Consider the following 24,061-nt stretch of genomic DNA (forward strand, 5'->3'; position numbering starts at 1 on the left):
TAGTTAATACTTGACAGAAATATCTCTTTCAAAAATTTTGTTATCCAAAATTCTCACATAATATGGCATTTCCTACAAGTCAATCCAAATAAGTAAAATAAAATTAAATCTTTTTGTTAGGAATACTCAGTTATTTCTCAATGTGGGGATTTTAAATTAAGTAAAAACAAAATTTTAAAATTCTAGAACTTGAATGGTCATGAGATAATGAAAAATGATGCACAGGAAATAAGTAATAAAGGTTGAAAGACATTAACTAACTAGTGCATTTGGAATTCTCTATTGAAAAAGAGAGGGAGGCAGCAAAAATAATAAGTTGCATTAAGAACTACATAGGGGAAAACAAAACTTTTTAAAATAATGGATTGGAAGCATGGCATTTACCTCTTTGACCAGTAAATTTTCTGCTTTGTGCTCTGCATCTTCAGGTACTGTTGAATACAAGGTTCGGATGTCCCAAGATACTGTGGTGGTCTGAGAAGAACAAGGAAAGAGAATTAAATCTTCCAACTTGAAAGCACTGGGCAGACCACTATCCCCAAGACACAATAAGAAAGTGTATTAGATCCCAGTATTTGAGGATAAGAGAAGATGGAAACTTCCATAGTTCTTAGCAATTTACTCTCTACGAGGGAAGATTCACACCTCTTTTGATCACCATTAGAAGCATTACAGTTTCAAGTCTGAAAGCATTAGTCACTCAGTTGTGTCAGACTCTGTGACCCCATGGATTGGAGCCCACCAGTCTCTTTTCTCCATGGAATTCTCCAGGCAAGAACGCTGGAGTGAGTTGCCATGCCCTTCTCCAGGGGATCTTCTCGACCCAGGAATAGAACCTGGGTCTCCTGTACTGCAGGTGGATTCCTCACTGTCTGAGCCACCAGGGAGAATTACAGTTAGTCCCTCCTTATTTGTGGTTTCAGTTACCTGTGGCTAACCAGGGTCCAAAAATATTAAATGGAAACGTCTAGTGTTCTGTTATGAGATGCATGATGGTATCTCAAGCCACTCCACTCCACCTGCCCCCACTATCCTATCTCATTGACCTTCTCAGGGTTCCAGAATCCAGGATCACCTAAAGCGGATGTCCCTCCTTCTGATTTATTGTCAGAAGGTCAATAAATAGTAGCCTAATACTATGCCACTACGTCATTCACCTCACTTCATCTCATCACCTAGGCACTTTATCATCTCATATCATCACTGGAAGAAGGGTGAGTACAGTATGAGAACATATTGTGATAGAGAGACCACATTCACATATTTTGTATTATAGTATAATTGTTCTGTTTTACTATTAGTGACTGTTGTTAATCTTTTACTGTGCCTAATTTATAAGTTAAACATCATCACAGGTATGTGTGTATAGGAAAAAATAGTATTTATAGAGTACTATCTACACTTTCAGGCACCCACTAGTCATCTTGGGGTGTATTCCCAATGTACAATGGAAGATTATGATATTACAGACTACTGTTTTCTCTATGGAGCTCACAATTTTAAGCTCTTTCCTTCCACGGAGAAAACGAAAATTGGGGCATCTGTATATTTTGACTATTTATATTGGTACCTTTGTTGCTGTTGATGATAAAATACATTCGAAATGAAACAGAAAACCTACAAAATCAGCATTATGTCAATCCTACTGTGAATAATCTCCTGAATATTCACAGGGTAAATTTGGCCCCTTTCAGAAGCCATGTGTGTGTAGCCACAGATAGGGTGGGAGAGAAGAAAGGGTATTCAGTAAATCTAGACCTTGAAGAAAATAAGTCATGTTTTTGGTGTCTTTATTTTCATAGCAATAAAACATCTTCAACTTTAAACAAACCAATTTTTATGAAATGAATATACATTAACTAAAAGGATAAAGTATCTCTTAAAAGAAAACATTTAAAATGTAATGCTTAGATTGTTTCCTCTGTATATATCTTATGGGATGCCATGTAACTTTGCAACCCCAGCCACCAGCTTCCTTTATTCTGTTCTCCTTGGTGATTACAGGGGTGCTGGGATGATGAGTCTGTTAGGATACATGGTAGCAACAGTTGGGATCTTTTATTTTGTACACTGTCAAACCTACAAATCATATAGCACAAATTTTCTGGTGGCTCAGATGGTAAAGAATCTGCCTGCAATGTAGAAGACATAACAGACTAAGGTTCAAGCCTGGGTCAGGAAGATCCCCTGTAGAAGGGACTGGCAACCCACTCCAGTATTATTGCCTGGCGAATCTCATGGACAGAGGAGTCTGGCTGGCTATAGCACATGGGGTTGCAAAGAGTAAAACATGACTGAGCTACCGACATTTTCACTTTCAGGATTCGTTTGAGCTGCTCTAGATGAAGTGCAGACTGCCAAGGAAGGAGACATGGGTTCAGTCTCTGGGTTGGGAAGATCCCCTGCAGAAGGAAATGGCAACCCACTCCAGTATTCTTGCCTGGAGAACTCCATGGACAGAGAAGCCTGGCAGGCTACACAGTCCACAGGATTGCAAAAGACTCAGATATGACTTAGTGACTAAACAACAACAACAGATGAAGGGCATTTTTCCTAGTCTAATTATTTAAGTAGATGAGAGTCTCAAAAGCTGTCCTTACTGTCACAGAAGATGGGAAAGGGAGGGGTCCAGGCAATTTAGTCTTTTGAGCTCACAATGGCAACTGCAGCTCTGCCACCAGGGGAAGAATCATTCCTTATCTTCTAATCCTAGGCTCATGTTTTCAATTTTTTCTTTACTCTTGATATAAGCTCTTGGTGGGAAAGCAATCCGGTCTGTTTTGTTCACTGTTATAACCTCAGTGCCTGGCTGGGTGCTCAAATACTTACTTGTGTGTGGTATGTGTCTGTGGTTGCCTGTTGTGTATGTCTGTGTGGATGTATGTGTGTGTGATGTGTGTCTGGTGGGTGTGTATGCGTGTGTAGTGTCTGTGTGATTATGTGTGGAGGTAGACTGTATTTGAGAGTGTGTGTGTGTGTGTGTGCGTGTGCATGGTGAGTGTGTGTCACATGTGAGTGAGTGTGTTCTGTGAGTGTATCTATGAGTGAATGAGTATGTGGATGTGCATGTATGTACGTGCATATCGGGAAGCTGGAGTTTGGACCCTGAAAGAAGAAGAATGTCATGTGAATGTAACATGATGGGACACAAAATAATGGGAAAATTATATTCAAGATACATCATATGGCAAAAATAAAAGCTCATCTTGAAACAGATAAAGAGCCTCTCTGTCAGTGTGTTTGCCCCAGGATTTGACTGCAGTGTGTGAAGGAAGTTTGGAAGTGCTCAGAGGCCATGGCTATTGATTCAAGCCAAGTGTAGATACACATACAGGGAACAATTACTTCCTATGTGAAGCACGCTGGGGCCAGTGTGTGTGTGCTAAGTTGCTTCAGTCGTGCCCAACTCTTTGTGACCCCATGGAGTGTAGCCCACCAGGCCCCTCTGTCTATGGATTTCTCCAGGCAAGAATACTGGAGTGGGTTGCCATTTCCTCCTCCAGGGTATCTTCCCAACCCAGGGACCAAACCCAGGTCTCTTGTATCTCCTACACTGGCAGGAGGGTTCTTTATCACTAGCGCCATCTGGCTCAGACAGTAAAGAATCTGCTTGCAATGCAGGAGACGTGGGTTTGATCTCTGGGTTGGGAAGATCCTCTGGAGAAGGAATGGCAACCCACTCCAGTATTCTTGCCTGGAGAATCCCATGGACAGAGGGGCCTGGTGGGCTACAGTCCATGGGGTCACAAAAAGTTGGACACGACTGACCAACTAACAGACACACAGAGCCACCTGGGAAGCCCCCAAAGTATGGAACACTTCACGAATTTGCATTTTCATAGCAAGTCCTACATTGCGGGAGTCAATGTAGGACTTACTATTATTTAGATTTTACATTTTTATTCCTTTTGAATTGCCTCTTTCAAATTGTTTCTTTTATGTTATTTACTCTGTTAGAAGATAAACAGTAAACAAACTCCATTGAAAGGCTGGAGTAGAAGATGAGAATCCATGCCTAAAGTGAGCTTTGGGGATTATTGTTGGATTTCAATTATCTGGGGATAACTTCTTTCCTGTTTGGACAGATAATTTGCAGATATACAATGTAACTTGATTGGTTTCCAGGGAACATTACATACTGTGATCTACTGGCAAGATTAATGATTTTTTTTTCTCTAATTCAAAAAATTTTCTATATTTCAATCATTATTTTATAATAAAATTTTTATATTAAAGCAAGACTCCTCTTTTTCATTATCCACAACAGTTTCTTATTGATTTCTTGCCTTTAAAATATAATAGCTTCTCTAAAATACTCTAAATCTGATGGAGAGTGAAGGGACCTGCAGTTTAGTTTCCTGTTTAGTTATACCATAAGCTTGTTGTCCCACTAAGATCAGTACTCTGTGGTATAGTTCAATAGAGTTAATAGTGAGCTGGTTTAAGAAGTTTTTTTTTTTCTTTATGGTAGGTTTCTGGAAGGTGGGCTTGGGTTTCCGGTAATGATAATCACACTATTATTTGATTTGTGATGTTACCAGAGTAAAGATTAGGGCCCCAAATACATAGGGTAATGCTCACGCTTGATGTATGATTGGAAGTTCATTGAATTTGGGGTAATAAAAATTAATCATATGTACAATGGTTATGTATGATTCCTGATGACCTCTAGCTATGAGATGATGCCAATTCTTTACTAACTAAGGCAGTTAGGGCTGAGCCACTCTCATGTAACCACATGAGAAATATAAAACAATATTTTACAACATGCAAATCCAATACCTTGTACAGAGTACACAGATACAAGAAAAGGAATGCATAGTAAGACACTATTGACCTCAGTTATAGTTTACCATAATATTGGAGACTTTACTTGAAAAAGCAGAAGGCCTCCATAAAATTTCAACTTTAAGAATTGGAGAGCTTCTACTCATTTTTTAAATTCCTTTTCTTCACTTTTAATTGAAGTGCAGTTGATGTGCAATATTATGTAAATTATAGGTGGACAACATAGTGATTCCCAATTTTTAAAGGTTATATTCCATTAATAGTTACTACACAATACTGGCTATATCCCCTGTATTGTATTATATATCCTTGTAGCTTATTTTATACATAACAGTCTGTCCCTCTTCATCCCTTATCCCCATCTTGCTCATTTTAAATTTCTTTCATGTGTCTCTGTTGAAGCAAAAATAAATTGATCAAATAAGAAGAAAAGTATACAGAGTCATATTTGTTAGGGGTATTAACATGGCTACAAAGAATTTCTTTTCTGAGAATTAGATGCTTTCAGACCACTACAAATTGCCTTGGCCACAACAGACTTCCTGTTCTCTTTTATAAACCCTCTGGTCGACAATTAGTAGAGCTCAATAGCATGAGACGGAGTTGAGACTCAACTGGCGCTTAGCCAAGCTCCTCTTCTGGTGGTAGAATCTTATAAGGGGCCTATTGTCCAGGGATTAGGCATTTGGAAATAAAAACTGTCCTTTTATTTATGAAACAAGACATGCAGGCCTGTGTGTGTAGTTTCAGGCCCAAGACATTCAGACATCCTCCACTGCAGCCCTGAAACTCTCTGGTTCCTTCTCCTCTGCAGTGGGTCGTCTTTGTGGCTTTGTCACAGCCACCATTCTGCTGGGGACTGCAGAAGTTGTCATTCTAAGCACATAGTGGCCATTTCTCAATCGGCCAAAGGCCACTGTCAAGAGTCTAAAAAAGAAGTTGCTTTTCCTATCTTGGAGTTGAGCAAAGATCCCTCTGACAGCATTGTTGATCCCAGCTGCTCAAAACAGTGAACAAAAATGATGGTGTTTAGAGTAACCCATCAGTGGCGCTTGAGAAATCAACAATCCCCTCAATAAGGACTATTAACTAACACTTCACGTCAATTCCAGCCTAAGCATGTGTTTTAAAGTAGTCTTCACCTAAATTTCTCAAACACTGATGCTGCTTTTTATCCTAGGAGAGCAGACACTTAACACTACATCTGTTGTTTGAAATACATTTTTACCCCAGTCAGAAAAGTATTGTGATTTTAATTTTTTTTAATAGGTGAGCATTTCATATTAATACTTTCCATGTGCTTTCAGGGAAAGGTCCTTCTTGCTTTGCTAAAGTTAAATCGTATGGGAAATGCACAAATGGTGAGCAGTTGCCCGTAACTGGACCCTCGTCGTCATCCAACCAAGTCAAGCCTGGTGACTCATCCACCATAGTATTTAAGTATATAATTAGGGAACTTTGGAAATCTTTTTCAAAACCCTTTTACTCTTGGACAAGCAAACCACTGAGCAAGTCACTTCCCTTTTCTGTGCTTCATTTTCTAGGCTCCAAAATGTGTCTCATCTCCTTCAAGGAAGGACAAAACATTTTATGTATGGAAAACTCTGAGTATTAATAGATCAGTGTTCCAACAATAGAAAGATAGTATTGCTTCGGGGTCTGCCCTTGGCAAGGACTCAGAGGCTGCGATCTGAGCTCACTTTCCAGGAAGCATAGGGGGAACAGCCTGATCCCTGTGAGGCCTGCAGACAAGGATTCATGGGGGAGCAAACAGACGCAAGACACAAGACAATCCCCCACAGGCAACTCGCCACGGCATCGTTTCCGATGGCTGCTCACACTTCATTCTGGACTCATGCCTACCCATGACTTGCCCATTTTCCTCCTCCTCTCATAAATCTTTTTACCTTGTTCTTTCCTAATCTCAGGCTTGATATAGATATCAGTTCTTTTGAAAATTCTCTCTAATTCATCCATCATGCATCTTCTCTTCTTTGAACTATATCATTTACTGTCTGTATCACCCGTGAAGTCTGCAGCTAAACTACAGAATATTTTAGACTCATAAGCTTTACTAGTGATTAACTCAGCCAGTCATTTCACATGTGTGGTTTTGTTTGCTTTTGTTTGTAAGCAAGCCACATTATATCCCCTTTGGCAATAAAATATTACTACTAATCAAATGTACTGCTATGCTGTTTATTGTGGCTCTGGTATATCTTGTTATTCTTTTTAAAGAATGATGTACCTGAATGCAGACATGTGTTTTTATGATTTTCTGGTATACTGTCTCTGACCACCTGTATCATACCTATCTTAAAACCTCAAAACATCCTCATCTTTAAAACAGCAGTGTTATTGAAATATAACTGATTTGCCATAAAATTCACCCTTTCAAAATGAACTCAGTAGTTTGAAGTCTCTGCATGGACTATGCGATCATCATCACTATTTAATTTTAGAACATTTTCATCACCCCCCAAATAAACTCCATATTTACTAGAAGTTACTCCTTTTCTCCCTTCTCCCCAGCCCTAGGCAACTGTAACCAGTTTCCTGTCTCTAAGGATTCTCCTACTGTGGACATTTCATGTGAATGAAATCACACCATGGGTACTCTTTTGGGACTGGCCTCTGTTGCTTAGCATAATGTTTTCAGGGTTCACCCATGTTGTAACATGTATCAGTCCTTCATTTCTTTTTATGGCTGAATAATATTCCATTGTATAGACATACCACACTTTGTTTATCCACTCTTCAGTTGATGAACATTTGGGTTGTTTCCACTTAGGATTATGAATAATACTGCTATGAATATTCCTACAAAAGTCTTTATATGGACATATATTCCTAGCACAATCCAGTCCAGAGCAGTCTCATCTTCACATATCCTTTACTGAATTGAAGTAAGCCCTCTAGAACCCCTTCTCTGCAATACTACAATGGTTAATATTTCTCCCAAATCATGCACCTTATTTTTATAAGAAGCAGTTGGCTCAGAGCATGCTTTTTAGACAGAAACTCTAGTAGCAAAAATCAAGGTGCTTCTGCTTGATTTCTGTCATCATAGTTACTCTATATCCTTGCACAAGAGCCTTTCCAAATCTCAGCTTCATTAGCTTTTAAATGAGAGGAATATTCTAACTTAGAATAATCTAGTTTGACAAAGACTCTTACTTAGCTTTTAAATTTCAATCACAGTGTTCTTGCATGAACACCAGGAGCCATTTAAAGTCTGATTTCAGGCTAAGAAACCAAGGATATAAAAAGAGGTTAACATTCCTATAAAATGTTAGGCTGTGTCTCAGTAAGAGACGAAAGAGGAAGACCATAAACACTCATGGCTTTTCTGCTTTTCCATTTAAGACATATTAAGGTCTGTATCTCTGCTTCCTCTGACAAAACGACCCATGTGGTTGAGCATGGAAGTCCCCACATACCAGGCTGCTTTTTATAGTTAAAAACATTCTATGAAAGAACAAACGTTAAATCACAACTCACTAAGTTCTGCTAATAAGTCATGAAAAATGCAGGATGTATTTGTCAGCCCTGAGACTCTAATTCTGAACTACTGATAAGAAGAAAGGATTTGAGAAGATCATGTCAGCTCACTCAACAGGCTATTTTGGAAGTGTAATGTAAACCTATGACTTTGAGAAAGCCACTGACCAGTGCGGAAAGTCTAACCTTTCAAGCCGGCTTCTTGGTCATGTTGGTGTCCTTGCTGTCTACAACATAGCTCACAGGAAACTGGGCCAGGAAACTGACGAAACAGCAGTGTGGCTGGGCTGGGCCGGATGGAAATACAGGTGAGAGGGTGGCCTTTCCACAGCATCGGTATTGCTTTCGAACCCCTGAACTGTCTTCTTTAAGGGTTTTACATCTCCTAGAAATGCTGCCACTGCAGGCTTTCTGTATCTTTTGCTCAGAAAGAAACACATTTCTGGCTTTCTCACTTTTTTGTTCTGCTGTTTTGTATCAGCCTCTCCTTCAGTGGAATCACTTCACAATATGATTCAGTGTGCCCTTGAAACTGTTCTTTAGCTCTTGTTTTTTTCCCCTACTCTCCTTGCCTATTTGTGAAGCCACAGTTTGGTGACTAAGTTCTTCAGTTTTTGGTCTTCAGTTTCTATTACTACCAGTTTCAAAATGAAAGATGAGAAAAACAAGAGTAGAAACACAATTATTGAAGGAATACGTGTGTTTGAAATGAATGAGTTAATAAACACATCTAGACTGCTTATTCCAAGAAACGATTCTGATGCAAGCACTACAGAAGATCACACTGCCTGCCTCCAGAACTCACACACCAGAGGAAGTATTTCTACCTCATGGGCCAAGAAAGAGGGAAATACTTCTACTTCGGTTTCTTAATCTAAAAGAAGATGATGTTAATTCAATGTTCAACAATCTTTATTGAATGCCCATGAGCCAGATGTTGTGTTGGGTACTTAAAATACAGATATGAATTGATTTCTCCCTTGCCTAGTGAATAAGTACATGGTGTTACAGGGAGGAAATCAGCCTTTGTTGATGATGGCTAAGTGCTGGTCAATGTACTACATGGAATGAGCCTCTGGGGAAGAGGATTATGATCTTAGTGCAGTTTTTTTAAGGTTAAGATGTGTCAAAGACGAAAGTAGCATATTAGTGATCTCAACAAAGTCAATGACTTCATTCTCTCTATTCTCAAAATTCATTTCAGAATGGCTTTGGTTCCTAAAAGCACTCAAAATTATATTCTAAAACAATAACCTAAGAGATTTCCCTGGCAATCCAGTGATTAACACTCTTTGCTTCCAATGCAGGGGACGCGAGTTCAATTCCTGGTCAGGGAATTAAGCTCCCATATGCCACATGGCACAGCCAAAAAACAAATAAATAAAAAATTAAAAATCTACATGTGTCTGAAAGATAATTCATGAAATAAATATTCATTTTCTCTTTGCTTGGTGCCAAGTGCCATTCCAGTTGCTGGGGGCCTCACCATGATCAAGACAGGGACATTCCTGCTTGAGGTTACTCTTTGAAGGTGAGAAACATGTGACAGGAGTGAAAAAGCAAATTGAGATATTTCTAGGCACTGGTAAGTGTTATAAAGAGAAGCAAACGGGGGATGTGAGTGACACAGGGTGGGGGGTGGGGTAATGTAGGTTGGAAGTCAAGGACGGTTCTTTGAAGCGGTAGCATTTGAACTGAATCGTGAATGAAAGATAGGAAGGCCCTGTGCAGGGTGCATAAAGGCCCCACAGAGCAGGTGGGCTTGGCAGGTTCAGTGAGCACAAAGAATGCTAGGTGGCTGGGTAGTGACTGAGGGAAACAGGACCGGAAGATAAGTACTCAGCAATCATCAGGAGTCAGATGAGAAATTGGATTTGACTCTCAAGGCAATGGGAGACCACTGGAAAGTTTTAACTAGAAGTGTAGCATAGCTGTTGCTGCTATTCATTTGCTAAGTTGTGTCCGACTCCTTGTGACCCCATGGACTGCAGCACCCCAGGTTTCCCTGTCCTTCCTTATCTTCCAGAGTTTGCACAAGTTCATGTTTATTGAGTTGGTGATGCCATCCAATCATTTCATCCTCTGTCCCCACCTTCTCTTTTTGCTTTTATCCTTTCCCAGCATCAGGGTCTTTTCCAATGACTCGGCTCTTCACATCAGGTGGCCAGAGTATCAGAGCTTCAGCTGTAGCACCAATCCTTCCAGTGAATATTCAGGGTTGATTTCCTTTAGGGCTGACCGGTTTGATCTCCTTGCTGTTCAAGGGATTGTCAAGAGTCTTCCCCAGCAGCACAAGTCCAAAGCATCAATTCTTCAGTACTCAGTCTTCTTCATGGTCTAATTCTCAGATGCATACATGACTACTGGAAAAACCATAGCTTTGACTACAGACTTTTGTCAGCAAAGTGATGTCTTTGCTTTTTAATATCCTGTCCTGGTTTGTCACAGCTTTTCCTCCAAAGAGGAAAGTGAAAGTGAAAGTGTTAGTTACTCAGTTGTGTTTGACTCTTTGCCATCCCATGGACTATAGCCTGCCAGGCTTCTCTGTTCATGGAATTCTCCAGGCAAGAATACTGGAGTGGGTTGTCATTTCCTTCTCCAGGGGATCTTCCTGCTCCAGGGATTGAACCTGGGTCTTCTGCATTGCAGGTAGATTCTTTACCATCTGAGCCACTAGGGAAGAGGAAGTGTCTTTTAATTTCAAGGCTGCAGTCACCATCCACAGTGATTCTGACACCCAAGAAAATAAAATCTGTCACTGTTTCCACTTTTTCACCATCTATTTGCCACCAAGTGATGGGAACAATGCCATGATCTTTGTTTTCTGAAAGCTGAGTTTTAAGCCAACTTTTCTGCTTTCCTCCTTCATCAAGAGGTTTTTTAGTTCCTCTTCACTTTTTGCCATTAGAGTGGAATCGTTTGCATATCTAAGGTGGTTGATCTTTCACCTGGAAATCTTGATTCCAGCTTGCGAGTCATTCAGGCCAGCATTTCACATGATGTACTTTGCATATAAGTTAAATAAGCAGGGTGACAATATACAGCCTTGACATACTCCTTTCTCAATTTTGAACCAGTTCATTGTTCCATGTCCATGGAATTATCTGATTGTATTTCCAAAAGCTTCCTTTGAATAAATCAAAGCAAGGCAAAGAAGGATGAAGGAAGACCAGTCAAAGGCTATATCTGGGGATACAGAAGAAAAAGGATGATAATGGCTTGGGCCAGCAGTGTACATGGAATACTGCCTTGGTAAAAAAAATTATCTCCTTTAAGGGGTATCAAGGACCAGATCAAGCCCTTGTCTCTTGTTATTTCTTCACCATGAGCATTCTTAATCGACTTTAGTTTTCATCCATATTAGGGCACACACTCCTTAAACATGGGGCTTTTGCTTTTCTTGTCAGTCTCTCTTGTCTAGGAAGTGCTATTCTATATTCGGTGACTAGTGGGTGCTGAATAAATATTGATTAAACAAACCAAGTGATGAATCATGTCTGCTGCAGTGTGGGTGCTTGGTAACGTGGAAACACAGAAGTGAGCTAGATTCTTCCAGCCATAAGGCACAACCGGAAAGGACATTTGGAAGGAGAGTGGGGAGCTTGGGACTGCTTCCCCTCCTTTCATTTTGAGGAACCACCTGGGAAGCCCAGAGAATCCTTACCCATCACTCAAAGATAGGCCTGGGAAATGATACCCTAGCCAGGTAAATGGAAGCCTTGCTGTTGCTGAGCAACACCTCTGAATGTGATGCAGGCTGTGGATGGAGCACACAGTGGCAGAGGGCATTTAAGGAAGGGTTTTACACAGAATCCGCCTGCAATTCGGGAGACCCTGGTTCGATTCCTGGGTTGGCAAGATCTCCTGGAAAAGGGATAGGCTACCCACTTCAGTGTTCTTGGGCTTCTCCTGTGGCTCAGCTGGTAAAGAATGTGCCTGCAATGCGGGACACCTGGGTTCGACCCCTGGGTTGGGAAGACCCCCTGGAGAAGGGAAAGGCTACCCACTTCAGTATTCTGGCCTGGAGAATTCCGTGGACAGTCCATGGAGTCACAAAGGACACGACTAAGCGGCTTTCACTTTTCACTTTACATAGAAGGAGAGGAGAAAGCCCCCAAAACAATTGAGGTTGTAACGTATAGTGGGGATTCCCAAACTTCTTCTGTGAAAGGTCAGACAGTAAATCCCTTAGGGCCCTCTCTTTCTGTTGCAATTACTGCTTGTACTTGTGGACAGTCATGTCCGACTCTTGCGACCCCATGGACTGTAGCCCACCAGGTTCCTCTGTCCATGGGATCTTACAGGCAAGAATACAGGAGTGGGTTGCCAGTTCCTCCTCTGGGGAATCCCCCAGACCCAGGGATCAAACCTGCGTCTCCTGCATTGGCGGGTGGATTCTTTATACCACTGAGCCACCTGGGCTGCACCTCTGTTGTACCTCTGCAGCCATATCAGGAAAGTAGCCCCTGACAACAGGTGAATGAAAGGGGGTCACTGAGCTCAGATAAAACTTCATGGATACCCAAATATAAATTTCATATAGTTTTCATGGATTATAAAATATTCTTTTCTCCCCTTCAACTAATTAACAAAATTCTTTGAAGAAAATAAAATAGGGTGCTGTTTTAAAAAAACATGAAAACCATTCTTAGTTATGAGACATGCAAATTTAGGTGACAGGCCACTCATGAACCATAGTTTGTCAACCCTTACTTTGTAGAGTAGGAAAGAGAGAAAACAATTCATCTGAATATTGTTCAAAAGCCAGCAACTTGATGTAATAATATTCAACACTATCCTTTTGTTTGTCAAAACACTGCTTCATGCAAATGAAAAATTAGCTGTTTGTCTAATATGATATTTTCTGATAAGAACGTGGCATCCAGTGTCTCTTGAGCACCTGCTAATTGCAAGCTACGCTCCCGTTTGCACTCCCAGCTTCATCTACACCCTGCTATGTGTTTTCCCTGCACAGACCAGATGAGCTTCTAATGACATACACCAGGTCATGTGTTGCCCTTCTTGAAACACTCCAGTGACCTGCCACTTGCCTTTCAGATAAAATGCAAACATCTTACCTTGTCCTTGCCTGACCTCAACTCTGACCACTCTCTTGGTCCACCCATACTGCCCTTCAATCTCAGATCTCTCCAGGGCCTTTGCAGCAACTTCCTGCAGCCTGAAACCCTCCTTCCTTTCTCAGCTTTTAGCAGGGCTTGTCCTCCTTGGGAATTCAGACTTCAGCTCAAATGTCAGCTTGTCAGTGGTGCCCTTGAGCATCCAGTCCAGCTTAGTTCTTCCCCTCATTATTTCTATTACTTGGCAGTGTTCATTCTTCACAGAACTCTGGTCTTTATCCAAATTATCTTGCTAATTAATTTATTTACTGTTCTTTTTTTTTTTTTTGCCTGATTCCTTCTACCAGAAGGCAAGCCTCATTAAAACAAGGTAATATCTGCCTAATCACTGCTATTTTCCCATTCTGAGATTAATATCTAGCATTTGGTATTACAGTTTGTAATTTGTTGAATGAATAAAGGAGAGTGTTCGTGAGAGTGATAGAGTGTTCCATTCAGAACTGTGCTAGTATCTTACCCCAGTTGGGATGAGGGTGACTGTGTATGACTGGGTTGGGGGATTCGGTAGGGGAGGAAGACCATGGCTTTGAGAAATGGGTGAGTACCAGATTTTGGAAAATCCCTTGCAAAGCACTTCATTTGGAAAGCAATGGGGGTGGTCATACAAGGGTCTTTAGCAAGTATAAGATGAAAGAGCTCAGTGTATTTATTGAAATGTTTATCTCAGGAAAATGACAAAGTATGTTATGCTATCCTTTGTTTACAGCATTAAGGATAGCGAAGGATGTAATCAGACCAGTCTTTGTTTAAATGAATGTGGAAAGATGCCAAAAAAATGAATTCAAATTAATGAAATGTTACATTGCATCTATATGCCTCTGTGCTTATTTGCTTTGTTGTGTTTAACTCTTGGTGACTCCATGGACTGTAACCTGCCAGGCACCTCTGTCCATGGGGATTCTCCAGGCAAGATACTGGAGTAGGTTGCCATGCCCTCCTCCAGGGGATCTTCCCAACCCAGGGATCAAATCCAGGTCTCCCGCATTGCAGGCAGACTCTTTACCATCTGAGCCACCAGGGAATCCCAAGAATACTGGAGTGGGTGTCCTATCCCTTCGCCAGGGGATCTTCCCGACCCAGGAATTGAACTGGGGTCTCCTGCATTGCAGGCAGATTCTTTTCCAGCTGAGTTACCAGGGAAGCCCACATGCCTCTACTCTCTTTTTCAAAATATATATTTTATATCATTTATTTTGGCCTTGCAGTATGGCATGTGGGATCTTAGTTCCCAGACTAGGGATTGAACCCACGCCGCCTGCAGTGAAAGCACAAAGTTTCAACCACAGAACTGCCATGGAAGTCCCTCTGCTCTCTTCTTGAGTTGGGGGAACTTTGAGTAGCTTTTGACGTATTTCTCAATAACCCAGTGTCAATTTTTTTGTGTATGCTGTTTGACAAAAAGAGACTGTTCATCAAAGTTTACCTTGGGTCTGAAAGAAAAGGAGGATGTGGAATTAAAAAATGAAACTTGGTTCAACTTTGTGCTAGCAGTTCAGGGCCCGTGGCCTGATCTGACCACAGAAATGAGATTTCTGCCCAAGATAAGTCTCTCTTGAATGTGTCAAATGCTCAAGTGAGAAACATTTAAGAGTCCAAAAAACAGATTGGAAGAGTTTCTTTTTATTGCCTACAGATTTCTCCCATTACTTTTACTCATTTACTCCCATTATTCCTTTCTCCCATTACTCTTGGTACTTGGAACAGAAAATTGTTGACTTCCAGTTATCTACTTTTTTATTAATCCATGGATAAATGTGAAAAAAAAAAAATGAACCTTTAGAAGCCAGAAGCCAGGTTTGTCCTAAAGACATGAGAAGGAATGGGGGTTTGAGGTTGCATGAGGAAGTGTCAGCCCTGGGGCCCCAGCAACTTGTTAGAGGCTTCCAGGGACAATGGCTGTTTCTCAAGGTTACCTTGAAGTTGCCTTTTCATCTACTTTAAGATGATCATGTTTGTAATGCTTAAGACTACTTTTGTCTTAGGAAAAAAACAAAAAAAGGAAACATTGCTATCTGCCCATTGAGATTTCTGTTATATAGATATTCACTAACAACTTAAACATGTTTTAGATGATCAGAGATGGAATGTTTGGGACTCATCATCCAGAATTTTACTGTGTATGTCTCCAAAATGAATCTCCTTTTTATTCATTCACTCCACTGCCCTCTGTGTGCCTGTGAGCATTGTCCTTAAGGAGACATGTCTCAGATTACAAACTCTTCCATGAATATACACTTGCCTACCTTTCCTCGTCCACAACACTCAACAAAGGACAACCAAGATTAACGGTGAATTTTTTGAAGAATTGTATCTTTTGTGCCAGGAGATTCCCACCTCTGCTATTGGCTGGTTTCAGTTGCTTAGAAGCTTTCAGTTACAAATGGCCTAAGAGAGAAAGTGCTCTGTGAGGCCAGGTAAGTGGTGAGAAACCCAGATATTGGCAAGGACACAAGTACCACCTGGAGCCAGGCAGCACCCCATGCCCCTCCCATCTCAAGTGGCCACTGTATCACTGAGCCTCCAGTCTTCCAACATTAGAAGGCCCTTGGGCACTTTCTATCATCAGATATGATGATAGTGACATTACTATGATGATAGCGATAGTTCCCTCTGTGATGATGGTGATACAGGATGATCACAGGAAGAGGGCTGAGCTCCCCAAGTCTATAAGCAAAGTCAGTGACCCAATCTGGGAGGATCTTATATCACCCTGTGGGGCTCTTCTGTACTTGGACAGCTTGAAAAGACAACACTTACTGAAAAGTCATCACTGGGGAAGAACAGGAGATCTCGAAGGGGATCATTCTGATAGGTCTTTTCAAGTTCTTCAATGACAGTTTCATAATCCAAAGGCTCGAGAAGCCGAGGCTTTTCTTGCTGTAGACAAAGAAAATATCACATTAACCACTGACATGTAAAATTTTGCTTCCTCTCAACATCTGGTTGGAGTTCATTTCTTAGAACCATCAAAGCTTTGACACTGTGCAGTCCTTCCAGGGGAGTCAGGGAGACTCCAGGCATCTGGAACAAAGCCACAGAAGTATTATTTCCAGATCTGAAATAATATGAGATCTTGACATACCTGACATCTCATTCAGTAATTTAAACTGTTGGCACCGATCCCCTCATGCACATGGTTTTCAGCCCTGTCACATCCATGGAGTAGACAGTTGTGTAAACTTGATCTTTGTCAATGTGAAGAAAGGCCTTCTGCTTACTTGCTCTAGTATTATGATTATCATCATCATTTTTGGTGAATTAGATACTTCCTTGAGAGGTCTACTTGGGTCTATTTCGAAACACTGTCTCCTTGCTAGCAATCAAAGTATTACAGACTGTCTTAGTTGTCACTGAAACATGGATCCTATGTCAGGATTAATTTCTTGGCTCTAAGCCTCTTTGCTGATATAGACAGAAGTTGGGTAATTCTCTAGTAAAATTGAACAACACAATTATTATGGATACAGTGTGGTGAAAATGGAGAAGAGTCTGAAAAAAATAGCCAGATAATCTCATCACATCATAGTCCTAAAGTCAAAGGAAAAGCACTTCCCTCAGAGAAGCTGCCCAAGAGATAAATGCCAGTGGGAGGAAGGTGGTTGTTTCATTCTATGGTTGATGTGTTTATCCCAAACAGAACTCACAAAGTAAGAAACTTGGAGTCCCAAATAAAGAATAAAATATTACAGAAGACCAAGGACACAGTTTGAGTTCGCTTAGCTCTAGGATGAAGCATTCATGTAAACTAAATAAAAAGAGACGATTGGATTATTTGGGGGCTCCTGGAAGCTAGAGTGGTTGCCAAAGTATGCATGGTCTCATCAGTTCAGTTAAGTTGCTCAGTCACGTCTGAATCTTTGTGACCCCATGGACTACAGTATGCCAGGCCTCCCTGTCTATCACCAACTCCCGGAGCCTGCTCAAACTCATGTCCATCGCATCGGTGATGTCATCCAACCATCTCATCCTCTGTTGCCTCCTTTTCCTCATAAATGAGAAAAAAAAAATTTGTTTCATTGGCTATGTCAATGACATCAAACCCTTTCCCATCAACCCCACGCCTCCCCACTCTGCAAAGCCACAGATTTAGCTTCAACTTCGAAAGCCTCCTTTGGAAGATCTGTGCTGAACAGATCCAGAAACAGTTACTAATATTTTAATAATTGCTAATGAGCTCCTCAAAGTAGCAGTCAATGTTTTTTCCAAATACAAACAAAACAAAATGTAACACAGTGGACCAACAACAAGGATTTCTATGCATTTGCTGCATTAAAGGCAAATCAAACCCATTCTACAATGCTTAAGTAAACTGAAGACTATGAAAAATGAATACTCACTCTGGAAGGGCCCTCTGATTAAGACTGCTGATTTAGCAAATGAAAATACAGACTCTGTGTGGAGCTGGGAGAAAGAAGAAATTTAGTTGCCCAAAATAATCTATTTAGTGAAAGATATTTTCAAGTAGAAGATACAGAGATACTATGGCATGATGGGTGATTTTTTAAAAAAAGTCCTTCTTGCATCTTTCCCCTGCCTTTTGATATGAGTATTCTATTTTAGACTTATTTTAAGTTCCAATTGCCTATTTTCCCAGGCAAAAATTAATTCCGAGGAGCAGAGATTGATAGCTCAGGAGGCAAACGTAGGCTCCAGATGTTGCTTTTGGCTCACTTATTTTATTTTTCGTTCGCTTTGAGCGTCTTTGAGTAGTGGTATATCATTACAGGTCAGCAATAGTCCTCAATAGCCTAGTGCCTCTTACCCTACAATGTCGCATTTATTTTTTTTTAACTTTTTATTTTATATTGGAGTATATTTGATTAACAATATTGTGTTAATTTCATGTGTACAGCAAAGTGATTCGGTTAGGTTGTTACATAACGTTGAGCAGAATTCCCTGTGCTCTAAGTAAGACCTCAACGGTTATCTGTTTTAAACACAGCAGTGTATACCTGTCAGTTCCAAACTCCCTAACTATCCCTACCCCTCTCCCCTTCCCACCTGGTAATCATAAGTACTGTAAGCCTTTGAGTCTGTATCTGTTTTGTAAATAAGTTCATTTGTATCATAATGTCACATTTACATTGCCAGCTGCCCCAATAAGCCTTCAAGTTTGAAACACCTGGCTTATTCTGGAACTTCTTCCCCTTTTCCCCAATAATGTGTTTGTGTAGGAAATGTAGCAAGTAAAACAGAACGCATTATAGAAGGGTTAGGGTGCCTTATCTCTGCCATCAACTTGGTTGGTTACATCCTGTTTCCTCACTTTCTTCAGTTCAAGTGTCTCATGTCCTTCCACCAACAGTTCAGGATGTGACTACTTACACTTTCTCTTTTCTCTCCCTTTTTCACACCAGCATGAATAGGAGCGTGCAAGTATGGTTGGGTGCATATAGCAATTTATTGGTTAAGGCAAATGACATAAGGATGTTCTAGAATCTTCTCACTATCCTTTTAATTTTATCTCCCATTAGTCAAAAACCCACGCATTAATAAACAACCCCATGTCAAGGATATCTTTCAAAGAAGATAATCTTTTCATCATTTAATTATACTAGGGTCCAAACACTATCCAAAATTAACCCCACATAAATTAGTACAATAGGAAAATCAAAATTCACAAATCATGGGTTATTAATAAGACCGCGGGAAAACTAAATCCTAAACTCTTTTTAATATACACAATAAATGGCATTGCCTGTAAGCATCTGTTGGAAGGTATATTTTTATCTATTCATTTCAGGCTCTGACATGCCAGACAATTAATGAATGATATTATTAAACCTTTCCTGTTTAAAATGTTGCACCGAGGTTGTCCTGACGTGAGGCTGCAAAGCCCCGCAGCTCTGCTTCATATAATTTATCAAGTTTCGGACTCTGCAGGATAACTAAAATCCCATCTTTCCAGAGAATGTGCTAAATGGAGTGTAATATTCAAGAAGTTCAATGTTTCTTTATTTGGAATATATGAGGTTTATACAGAAAAATAATCCTGATATCTTCCATAGTACCTAGAGCCTGGGATTGGTGATGTTTGCCAAGGATGCTTTCTGTATGTGTGATGGTGAGAATCCAGGTTACGCAACCAGTAGTTCTCTCTGGAGCAAGAGAGCTGTTGGTTCTGTGTTTTGGTCAAAGAGACAGATGTATACAAGGATGATGGGATCGGTTAATTTCTTACTACTGCTCCTTACAGAGACATTGAGTGAAACTGGGAACTGAGCAGCATAGATTTATAGCTTTACAACGGTTGGGTTGTCCCTCCTGAATTTCATGTGCTTCTTGCTTTTGGAAATGCACCAACTGGGAGAAGGTATGTGCCAAGATTACTCTGAACTGGATTGGATTTTTATAGTGCTTTTTGCTCTTACTCTTTTCCTCTCAAATGAGTAATGAATTTCATTAGCTGTTCTAAAAATCACTCGAGGCATGGGAAAAGGCACCCACCAGTGCCCATTATTATGTGGCTGGGCTGGTGCTGTACCACCGTGGGAATAGGCCTATTCTCCTGATATGGTGTGAAGACATTTGTTTGATCTACCCCCCCAACCCCACAGCTGTCTTCCAATTCGACTTCACAGCAGCAGAATGGGCTCCTGTCACGAAAACAAATGCTTCCTTCCCCGCTCCTTATTCTACAACTTCTCATGGAACACCAGCACAAGTTTAAGCCTTGCAATTGGTAAACCTGCCATCTTGGTAACAACCAAGGCTGCCAGGAGCTGTTTACTGGTCCAAGTAAGCATTGTCCATGCTTTAGCTTAAAATTCTAATTTCAGGAACACAGTGTTCCATCACAAAAATCTGAATTATTTTCATAATTATAATTCGAAATCAAATGAGTATAAAGTACCTAGACACTGAAGATCTAAGCATTTGAAGTATGTAATGCATAAAAAAATCCAGTGACTTAATGTTCAACCTAGACCTTTCTCTGGAATCTAAGAAAGAATCTAGACCACCCAGCCTTGTTTTAGGGAGATATTAGTATAGGTTTTCCGTGCTGAGATGTAACAGAGAGTGTAACATGCACTCCAGAATCAGAATTCCAGTGCTCGTAGTCCTGGCATTGAAACTTATAGGCTATGGAATTTGGGGCGTGTTATTTTAGTTAGAATAACTGTCAGTCCTAAAGGAAATCAACCCTGAATACTCATCAGAAGGACTGATGCTGAAGCTGAAGTTCCAATGCTTTGGCCACCTGATGTGAAGAGCCAACTCATTAGAAAGGAACCTGATGCTGGAAAGATTGAAGGCAGGAGAAAAAGGGGGTGGCAAAGGATGAGATGGTTGAATGGCATCACTGACTCAATGGACATAAGTTTGAGCAAACTTTGGGAGACAGTGAAGGACAGAGAAGCCTGTTGTGTTGCATTTCATGGGGTCACAAAGTGTTGGATACGACTGAGTGATTGAACAACAACATCAGTCTGCACCTCTAGTTTCCCAACCTGTAAAATGGACATTCTAGTAGGAACTACATCATAAGATTAAATGAGGTAATATTTGCTATGCTCTTAGAACAACACTATACCCATAGTACTTCTTACATAAATGTTAAGTAGATAAAGGCCATGAGTTTTAAATTTTCACTAGTCATAGATTTAAAGCACTTTTGTAAATTTAATGGATGCAGAGAGCAAACAGTAGGTATTCAATAAATAAATGTTGAGTAAATAAGTTTTTATGATTTCATCTAGGACATTAATTTTAAATAAATAGTCACACATATAATCTAAGATGAAATAAGAATATCTTTGCAATATTCCCTTTGTAACAAGACAGAGAAAATATTTGCCTTAATCAAAGACAGCTAAGAAAAGCAGGCAGGCTGGTGGAGGCTCTATCTAAAAAGATGTTGAAAATAGGATAGGGGTTGGAAAAAAAAAAATCAATGAATAACTGTGTGGTACATGCCATGATTCCCCCTTGTAACTTTTCAAATATTCAGTAAAGTTAGTTAAGTCACAACATTTTGCATGTTACTGGTTTTCGTGGGAGAATGTGAGGAGGCTGGAGTCTATGTTCAATATGGTATTGCTGCAAAAGGAAAGGCAATGAAAGGAGGTCAAATTTATCCTGACAATGGTTTTAGATTCTCACATATTGTGACATTAGAATTTGAGTTCAGAACACCTAGATCTTTGACAGGTAATAAAATCTGAAGGACAAGGACAGCTAAAAACAGGAAACAATAAATTATTAAAGGTAAGGAATGACTAGGAAATTATGGCACATCCATTCTAAGAAAAAATATATATGCTTGTTAAAACAACCAAAATTTCTTATATATTGTTGCTAAATAAAAGTGGGATTAAATACTGCACACTGAATAACTGCACAAGATTTTAAAAATTTAAAGAAAAAAAACCTAGAAATATATATCCATATATTATCAGTTTTATTTAGATGGGATTTAGGATTTTGGTTCTTGCATATTCCAAATTTTCTTTAATGATCATTTGTTTCATCGTGGTGAAAATGAACTTTGTCTTTCAACGCTCTCATGCTTCTGTGAAAACACTGGGGAGTTGCTTGGTTTTAAAAGTGTTTATCCTTTGAAAATCCACCAAAGAGGGAAACTAGAAAAGTGCATGAAGTTGAACTACTAACAACTTCAAGTAATTAAAAAAAGAGAAATAAAACACTGGTGATAGGAGACCAGGGAAAATAACTACAGATTATGTATGTGCTTCTGGAAGCTAATGTCAGCAAGAAAGGGAAAAACAATTAGCAATTTATTATCGAAAGCATTTTGAGCTCTGTAGGGAACCTTAAACACCTGGTAAGTTTCTTAAACAGTTCTGTGCATTGGACCCTCTTGTAAAGGATGAGAAGTCAGAATCTCTAGTTGGAAGCCCAGGGTTTTTACCTCTCAGCTAGGTAACTTGGAAAGTCATTTAAATTGAGACTTGGTGAGACTGACTAAATCAAAGAGCAACTTCCTGGTTTCAGCAGTGTTGTTAAAAAGATCAAAGAGACGAAGTATATGAGGGTGTTGAGGGAACCATCAATGCCAGGCAAATACAGATTTCTCTTTACTCAAAAACGATTGAAAATAACCACACAAGTTTACCCCAAAATATATCCTAACATCAAGTCAAACCAACCAAACCAACGGTACTAAATTTTTCATGCGCTAGAAACTGTCTTACATGCTTTTAATGTTTATTATCTAAATTTCCTTTAGAAACAAACAAACCTTGATATTTAGTGATTCTATTGGAAGCAAAAGAAGTAATAACATAAGGAAAAGCACTGAAATTAAAAATAGGGCTGTGTCTCCTCTGTGTATAATATCTTCTGGATCAAGTCAGGCTGCCCTATGCCCAGTAGGAAGAAGAAAGGCAATCTACCTAATTATGTATATCAGCAAATGAAAGTGACTTTGAAATTCTGCCTTTTATTTTCCTTGAGAAATCAGCCTAGAAAGAATTTTCTTTTATTTATATTTTCAGATCGAAAGGAGAGGATTAAATTTGGGATTACTTGAGCATTAAACTCATTAGCTTTGCCAAGGTAAATATCTAGAGAACAATCAAAGTTAGAATTTCTTTCTGGAGCTCTCACCTACACACATGCAAGTTAAGTTTGTTAGCAACAGCGAATTTAACAGGATGGCTAAGGGTTTGAAAGGGGTCTGATGGGATGAGAAGTGGAGAACAGTCTCCATAGCAAACACCTTGAGTTTGGGGCCACACATCTGTGCTGTTCAGTGTATTTAGCGAGCCAAACCTTGGTTACTTACCATTAGGGTTACTCTAGTTTGTTGATCTAAACTAGTTGCTTGGTTCTGCTTTTCAAAAAAATCTTATCTTTTCAAGAAACATTACTATGCAAAGAGATTCTCCCCCTACCTTTGAGATACTTCATATTTTTTCTGTGACAGGCAGTACCTCCTGTGATGTTAGTCTAGACTTCCTCTATTTTCCTTGATCACCCCTGTTACTTTCAGATATCTGAATCTTTGTTCTAATTTGAGTATTTGTAACAGAATTAATTCTATATCTGAATGTTCTCGTCAGCTGACAAAACTATTCATCCTGGCTAGTGACCCAGAAAAACAAAAATAGGATTTACTTCAGGACCAATACAGAAGCCTCTCGTAGGGCATGAGATGCGAATTAACATTGTCTTCACATTCTGACACACAGACAAATAGCTAAGGGTGAGGATCCACAGGGTCTTTACACAGATCTCGAAAAATAAAAAAGAAACCAATCTCCACGTCGCCCAAACAAACTGGAAACAACACAGCTGTTAATTTCAGTGTTATCAAGATAATGGATTACATTTCTTAAAGGAAACAAAAGATCTAAAGGACACATGGATTTGTTAGATCTTAAGTTCATCAGGACCCTTTGGCCTCTGTGTAACTGGAATGGAAGCAACTTCCACACTATTTGTGTTTAAAACAAACAAGAAAATTGCAGAGAGCCCGTGCAGCTGGATCCATGGCCAAGCTGTCAGCCTGTGGTTGTGTGACAGATGTAATTTAGCCTTTCATCAAAGGGAGTTCCACTAGACAACCTCTCAAATGTTTGAGTTTCAGAAAGCAAGACTAGCTCTACTTATGGAAAAGGAAATGATTAAGTAAAGAATAAGCCATCTTATGCTGACCCTTTAACCTTTTC

The 24,061-nt window shown here is 39.9% G+C and overlaps 1 protein-coding gene across 3 annotated transcripts in view; it reads right to left on the minus strand.

Annotated features, from left to right (window-relative positions):
- Positions 1-24,061, minus strand: part of DOCK10 (dedicator of cytokinesis 10) — a 304,971-nt gene that overhangs the window by 159,982 nt on the left and 120,928 nt on the right. For all 3 annotated transcript variants that reach the window (XM_068968164.1, XM_068968163.1, XM_068968165.1), the window contains exons 2-3: positions 16,185-16,304; positions 385-474 (exon numbers count right to left, since the gene is read on the minus strand). In XM_068968164.1, coding sequence (XP_068824265.1) covers positions 385-474; positions 16,185-16,304 — 210 coding nt within the window. The remainder of the gene's footprint in view (positions 1-384; positions 475-16,184; positions 16,305-24,061) is intronic.

Source organism: Capricornis sumatraensis, chromosome 3 (genome assembly GCF_032405125.1).
Source record: "Capricornis sumatraensis isolate serow.1 chromosome 3, serow.2, whole genome shotgun sequence".
Taxonomy (NCBI): domain Eukaryota; kingdom Metazoa; phylum Chordata; class Mammalia; order Artiodactyla; family Bovidae; genus Capricornis; species Capricornis sumatraensis.